Here is a 7,582-nt window from a genome sequence, read left to right on the forward strand (position 1 = left end):
CCTTGCCGGTCGCTTGGTGCTCCCCCTGCCGCCGCCTCGGCCTGCTTTGGGTGGAAGCCAGAGCTGGTGGTTTCGGCCGGGTACTGCCCTGCACCGCGCACTCCAGGAGCGGCCGGCGGCGCCGAGCTTCCCGTGGGGCAGGCGGGGGGGGGAACGCCTGCCTTACGTTGGTAGCAATGTATGTAGTTTTGACCTGGTGCCCGGAGACGCTGTCACGCGAAACTACAAGTGAGGGTCGCGTATTCGCTGAGAAGGCCTTGCTGGAGATGAAGCCGCTATTGTTGTGGTAGCCTGGACTGGAGTCGGGGTCTGCCCTGCGTCTCGCCTCATTGTCAGCCCGGTGCTCGGCTTCCTGAGCGAGCTCTTCTCGCTGGTCATGTGGTGGCTCTGCTGGCTCCTGCTGCCTTACCTGCGTCGGGGGTCAGCAGGCACTCTGCTCTTGGTCCTTCTGGGTTAATATTTGGGGCTGTAATCTTAGTGTTTCTGCAACTGGCTGAGAACATCACGTCGCCTGATAGTAAAAGGCTTTCCTGTTGTCAAAGTGTCTGTGTGCCTGAATTTTCTACTCACTAATTATAAGCAGCTATTTGACTTTTCTATGATGAGACCAGAAGTGCTTGCTATATAGTGCAGTCATGGTTTTCCAACTGACTTATACCCCCACTTAGTGTTACTCTGACCTGATTGTTCTGTGTGGAAGTTTATTACCAATACTTCTTAAGAGATTCTTTGGTAATGCTGTTAGAAATTGCCCTTGAACTTTAGATAAGCTGTGGTTATCCTCTGTTTCTTATCATTTGCTCAAATAAATTACTCTGATTTGGGTTTGAGAATGCTTTAATCTATAACCCCTTGCAGACCATCTCTGTTCTGTCCATAGGGCTTTCAGTTACTCAATTTGGGAAAGGAAGGAATTATCCAATTTTAATATACTACACAAAGTGATCTTTTTCTGAAATTCTGTTTTTCCCAGTAGTGATCTAATTGTTAATTTTGGGTGCGACTTCTTTCTCACTGTCCGTAACAGTTAATTCTATTCACTTCTTTCTGCAGTGCCTCTTGTTGCTTATGCAAATCTTAATTTGTTTCTCTAAAACTTGCTTTTGGAAGTTTCCACGATTTTTTCCCATTTACTTTGCCTTCATTTGGAATTCCAATTTTGTACTTTTTTTTTTCTCCACCTCACAATATCCTTCTGCTGTTTAAGTCAAGAGGACCATAGGTTTTACTAGTTCCCCTAATAGTTTTCCTTACGAAGTTGTTTCTGGTATGTTCAGGGACGACAGAATTGTCCCCAAAGGTTTCTTTGCCAACCTGCATTTCAGGTTAATATTCCTTCATTCATTTTAAACTCATCACTATGTCTGTCATATAGCTGTCCTTATAGATTGAATAGTTACCAACATCAGTAGCTTCTGATAATGTGTTATATCTTAAAAAGAAGAGTAAGCTCAAACTCCAGATTTTTCTGGTGAAGAATGCATTTGCTATCTAAAATAGTGGTCTTACTTGACAAATTGCTCTGCTTGCTTAGTAATTTTGAAGGATTTTTCTTAAAGTTGAAGGAAATCCTTGGTAAGACTATTCAAATACAGGTGCAAGTTGTGTTAAATATTTCATGTATTACATGAAGAGTGCTTTCTGTATCCTGTTGCAGTTACTGATGATAATTTGTTCTAAGCATGTTGTTTACTTTACAGAATTCTGAGGATGTCCGATGTAAATGCATCTGCCCTCCTTACAAGGACCATTCGGGCCATATTTACAACAAAAATGTTTCACAGAAAGACTGGTGAGTGTGTGTGGCATCAAAAATTATAATGAGTCTTAACTGGTTAAAAGACTTGTTCCATAGTGATTATATGTGAGTCATAATGATTATATGTGGTGGTGCCAGGAGAAATTACATCTCTTGCATAACTTACTGGAACTTTTCTTTTAAAATTACTCCAGAATTCAGCTCTAGTAAGGGACAAGGCTTGAAATCCATACTTTTGCCCTGTCTTCTGTTTTGGTCTGCTTGCTTGCATGTTTAGTTAGTTATTTAGACTTGGAAGTGGTAAGAAAGGAAAGAGATGTTGTAATTTGAATTCAGTGATTTGAAATGGCATAAAGGCAAAGGAGCATGGCTGTGGAACTAGGACTCAGGAGTATTGTCGTTTTTTTTCTCTACTCTTGAAAGCCATTGTATCATTTAGAGACTATTGTTTCTTGAGATTTCTGTTCCTCAGAATTGCAGCCATAGAGTGCAATTATATGAAGTGGCCTGAGCTGTCTAACAACACATTTTTTTCAGAGAGAGGTCTTGCATCTCTGTGCCCTGGCAATGTGCTCTATGGTATTGTTTAGGCCAGCTATGGCATTTGTTAGACTCCTCTCCAAGCTGAAGGCTGATGTGCATGGCCAGGGATGAGGGTTTGGGGAAGGAAGTGATTTGTTACATTGGCATAACTCCCTTGTGTAATTTCACCTGGACTATCATTGTCTATGTGAATCATACAAATAAAACACCATGGTTTAGAGTTGCGTTGGTGTTGGAAGTGCTTAGGGATTCTTGAGTTAACCTATAAACGTGACATACTTCTTGATGTATTGACTATTCTTCGGTTACATTAAGAATTTATAAAAGACTTCAGTCTGATGAGTAGCAGCAAGTTGGCATCTTGATTATGAAAATTTCGTGCCCCTGAGTAGGCCCACAAAAATAATTGTAGGAATAAAATTAATAATACAAATATGGGCAGAGCTATGCCTTGACTTATTAAATTACTTACAGGGGAACTGTGAGAAACAACACTGTAAATCTCAATCTAAACTAATGAACATAAAATGTACTGTCAAATCAAAATTACTATTTTTGTCCCACATTATTAACTTAACAACATTAGTCCTACTATGACAAATTAAGTTTTGATGAAACATACTGGGAGAATTCCAGCTGCAGTAGGCTTTTCAGAGTAGCAATGTTACTGGTTTTATTCATTACTGCTTTGCAAATGAAAATGGATTTTTTCAGTGGGTATTGCTTAGTGTGTGTCTTACTAGCAGAAAAGACCCTGTTTCCCTTTAAATCAATATTGGTACTGACTGAAGGAAAAATTAGCTTTGAAGGCTTGACTAATTTTATGGTGACAGATACTGATGCATACAGAATCTCAAAAATCTGTTTTTCTATCTTAAATCTCATTTTGTTGAGATAATTTCTTAAGTGACCATCTGGGAACATTTTATGGCTTTGATAATCTGTTTCAGGTGTCTTCTTGCCATTTCTAAAAGGCTTGATTGCTGATTCATGTGCAATAAAATCGACAAATCTGGTTCTGTAGTTTGGCTTCTGCATCAGTGCAAGTGACTTACTGAATAGAACTGGGTGATGTACAGCATCCTTTAGGTATTTAGATTAGTCACTTGTGAGACGAGACAGATCAATTTTTAGTGTCTTTATGAATTATGTACAGTATGATGACCACTTACTGCTTACTTGTCCAGACATAACACGAAAATTTAATTTTTAATGTTGAACCTGTAATGTGCATCATGATGCTCTCATTTAGATGTTTCAGTTCTTTCACTTGGAGTGGTCTGTTCTTCAGCTTCAGACTGGCAAATGGCGCGTTATGTTAACATCAATATGGGCTGGGGTGCTTTGACACCAATACAGGTGTTGATGCTTCTGGGCTTGGGTTTGGAACTATTGCAGGTAATCCCATCCTGATGGACAATGTGCTAGGCAAGCATAGTGATGTCTAAGCACCTATAGGGTTTAATAACCCACTTGGAAAGTGTTGGTGTTTGTATTTTGTACTTTGAAAGTATTGGTGTTCCATGTACACAGGCTGACTGCAGTGGTAGTCATAGATGTGGAGGGAGGGAGGACACCCTGGCTATAAGCGGAATGAACTGGAAATCTGTCTGTGCAGAAGCTGCCCTTCCGACTAGCCTAGCTTCCCTTGGAAGAACTGCTTCCTTGGTGCTGTTACTGTGGGTGCAAGGGAGAAAGTGGTAATGTAGAGGCAGCTGAGTGGGAAAATCAGTTAGAAAAGCATCAGCCTTTTCTACATTTTCCTCTAAAACTGCCATGGAATCACAGTCCAAGGAAACACATCACCAAAATTCTAAGGTTCTGATAGATTTTATTTTTTTAATACTTCCTAGCAACTTAAAATCCTCAACTGGAGAAAAAAATTTTTTATATTAATATTTGATATATTTGCAGTAAGAGACTTGCTACTGTACTTAAGCTACATACAAACTTCCTACTGTACTTGTGCAGCATGTTGATGCAAGCTTTCAACCATATGAACAGAAATTGCTTAAATCGTAACTTGCATTATTTTGATTTTGTAGCTTGAATGCTGCACTCCTCCACAGACGAGAATGTAGTTCTAATTTCAAATAAATGAGAAAAATAAGCCTTCCACTCCTCTCCAGAGGATATGAATTGACACTCAGTAGTTTTTAGTTATGAAGAAGAAATACAAAGAAAACAGAAGAAATGAGCTGGGTGTGTGGCCATGTGTTTGCAGCGTACCCTAGTGAAGTGTTGAATCCTAGGCTGCTGCTGTCACATCAGGTGTTTTATTTCATTACCTGCTTCTGACTGCACTAACATTGAGTTAACCAGGATAAAAGCATGATTTTTGTTCCATCAGTGCTCTGCAGGGACCCTGGGATGTGAACTCTGAACAACCAGCCTGAGTCAGCAAAAAGACCAAAATTACATAAGTTATTGGTGGAAGCAGTTGTCTCTTGGCAGCTGGATTTTAGTGCTGTGATATAGAGTGCCCCTAAGATTGTCAACCATGCTTTTTGGCATGGGACTGACTTATATTTTATAATCTTTTAAGTCAAATTACGCTTTTGCACCCAGGTCTGGTGCTGAAAACTAAATACTCTTTATTCACTATCTTGTTGCTTAGAGAAACAACCCATCTGACTTCTTTTATTTTTCTTTAATGCCCGTAACTTGTGATGGCAAGAAAAAAGAACTTCTGTTCATCAGCACTAAAGGGGGGGTTAATCTTTGTTCAGATAGTGGAAGGATAGGATAAGGCTCTTTTGAGTATGATGAAGAAAGTGTATAGCTGGAATTTACTTTCCTCCGTGATGTCAGTGTCAAATGATGCATTTGTGCTGATATTCAAATCCTTCAACTTGTTATGCTAGCAGCTTTAATGCTTTCACTGAAAAGTGAAAACATTGTGTTGAGTTAGAAAGGTCTTAAAACTTGTTTAGCAGATTGTTAATAGCTGAATTTCTTGTTTAAAATAATTGTGTAGTGATTTATTCTGTTTTTTTTATGTCTTGGATACCTATTATTTAGAACAGCTGAACTTAAGCAAAGGTGGCTTCTCAGCTCATGCAGCTGGGGTCTGCATGCATAGTGGAATAGGTAAGCTAAAACCAGCTCAAAACTGAGCAGTTTCTGTTTTTCTTCAGTGATTGTCTTCATGTGGTAGAGCCTATGCCTGTCCCTGGACCTGATGTAGAAGCATACTGTTTACGTTGTGAATGCAAATATGAAGAGAGAAGCTCTGTCACAATTAAGGTAAACAATGTGATTCTGTTGGCATATATTAAATACTTCAGCTGGTTAGTAAATGTCTGTTGTCTTTTAGAGAAATATTTTTTTTTAAAGGGAAGATTTTTCTGGAGCAGCCTAAGACTTAACTTTTTTTCATGATAGTTGCTCACAATTTATCTTGAGTAGTAACAATAGCATCAAGCTATAGCTGAAGGAGTGGGCTTGAGATCCTTTATTGAAGATCTCTACTTTTGAGATTAAGCTTTACATCTTGCTGAAATTCTGACTGTTCTAGGGCATTTTGTTAAGCTTTGGACTCCGTGTTTTTGTTATTATTTTAGAGGGCCTCTCATTATTCTGCTGTCTTACTTGCTTACTATGTATTTTCTTTGTGTGTTGGCAAGCTAAAAAGAGCAAAATAATCCATGTTTGCTCCAACAGATGATTTCTGTATTCTTCACGTTGTTACCCCGTTGGAGCCATTGAGCCCTAGGCTGGGGTGAATAGATTGTGCAGTGCGTATTTTCTTCTTTTATAACACACAAGTTATTTTAAGAGGGATGGTGTAAGATTGTTAGCAAGGCCTCATGAAGAGGAACTGTTACAAGCTAACATCTGTCTGCCCCAAACAAACCTTTTTAATACTAGGGTTGTAGTTTGGTGGTTTTCTTCTGTTCATGGTTTTTAAGTCATCTAATGACTCTACCGAAGATTGACAGGCTCATCACAAACTTTGCATGTGCTCTTCTTTTGGTCCTAGCTGCCTGCTGAGAGATGGTGGGGGTAATGTCACAATTCTGACGTAAACTGTGCTTGCATTGTGTAGGTTACAATCATCATATATCTGTCTATTTTGGGCCTACTTCTTCTGTACATGGTGTACCTTACACTGGTGGAACCTATACTGAAGAGACGTCTCTTTGGACATTCACAGCTCATACAAAGTGATGAAGACATTGGGGTGAGTTCACCAGAGTGCTTGTGTATTTGGGTCAACATAAGGGTTGGGATGGTTAGTTGTTAAATAACTATTTGGGATGAGCAGCTTTTTTTGCCAGGCAGTGTAGATGCTTTTCCTGAAGGGAGAGGAAAAGGAAGCTGTGAGATGACTTCTGTGAAGCCACGCTTTCCACGGGGCTACAAAGCAGTAAGATGAGGACTGCTTCAGTTATCCCAGCTCTATAGACATATTATTTTCTCAGAGAAGAAACAGAGTAGGGGTGGAGTGAAGCATATATAGGAGGTACAACTTCTTAAGTGTTAGTGATCCATACAGTCTTGCTAGTGATCACATTTATGCAGATTGCTTACTGCTTAGATTTCTCTCTACAAAAAGAAAATAGGGGGGCTGCATCTTCTATTGGTCCAGCTTGAATTTGCTGATGCTAAGTTACCGAAGAAATTATTATAATGAAGTAAAATACTGATTGATGCTGAAAATAATTTCTTAGTATTACAGCTAGAAACAGTAGAATGTGACAGTATATTCCAAAAGATCAAAACAGCCTTCTTTTGGAGGAAAAGGTGAGTAGTCCATTAGTGACTTGGCTTCCTTTCGCTACTGGCCTTGCCAATCTCCAACACAGTTTTTTTGACTTCTCATAAAAATGGAACAAGATTTTCTTTGGTACCATTACAGGAAGGGAATATAGGACCTTATGAAACCTTGCATTGGAAAGAGAGAGTGTGGATAAGGAATACTGTCTGATGAGAGTAGGTCATCTGTATTGAAGAGGAACTTAGGACGGTATAAAAATGCAGACTATGGCTCTGCATCTGATGAATCTGCATAGCTGGGAGAAGGATAGCCATAAAGTAATGTGCGGAAAGTTTTCTAAAATGGCAGCTGATTTGATGGTAAAGTGTCAGTGTTGAACCATACAAACTGATAAGACAATTCTGAAGTCTCAGCATCAATATACTTTCTATATTGAGCCTTCAGGCAGCACCGCTTTTACTGATAAAGTATGCTTCAGGTGTGGTGGTACCTTAGAAAGAATTTCTGAAGCCAAACCTGGAGTATGAAATGGGAAGATTGTGGTCTGCTTAACCTAAGCC

The 7,582-nt window shown here is 39.4% G+C and overlaps 1 protein-coding gene across 1 annotated transcript; it reads left to right on the forward strand.

Annotated features, from left to right (window-relative positions):
* Positions 1–1,701: 1,701 nt before the first annotated feature.
* On the forward strand, positions 1,702–6,536 carry LOC104623135 (transmembrane protein 9B-like; the record flags this gene model as incomplete). Its single annotated transcript, XM_010290125.1, has 3 exons — positions 1,702–1,792; positions 5,440–5,548; positions 6,351–6,536. Coding segments are annotated over exons 2-3 (270 nt in total), but the record flags the coding sequence as incomplete, so codon positions are not given.
* Positions 6,537–7,582: the final 1,046 nt, after the last annotated feature.

The sequence above is a fragment of the Phaethon lepturus genome, unplaced genomic scaffold (assembly GCF_000687285.1).
Source record: "Phaethon lepturus isolate BGI_N335 unplaced genomic scaffold, ASM68728v1 scaffold34556, whole genome shotgun sequence".
Lineage (NCBI taxonomy): Eukaryota > Metazoa > Chordata > Aves > Phaethontiformes > Phaethontidae > Phaethon > Phaethon lepturus.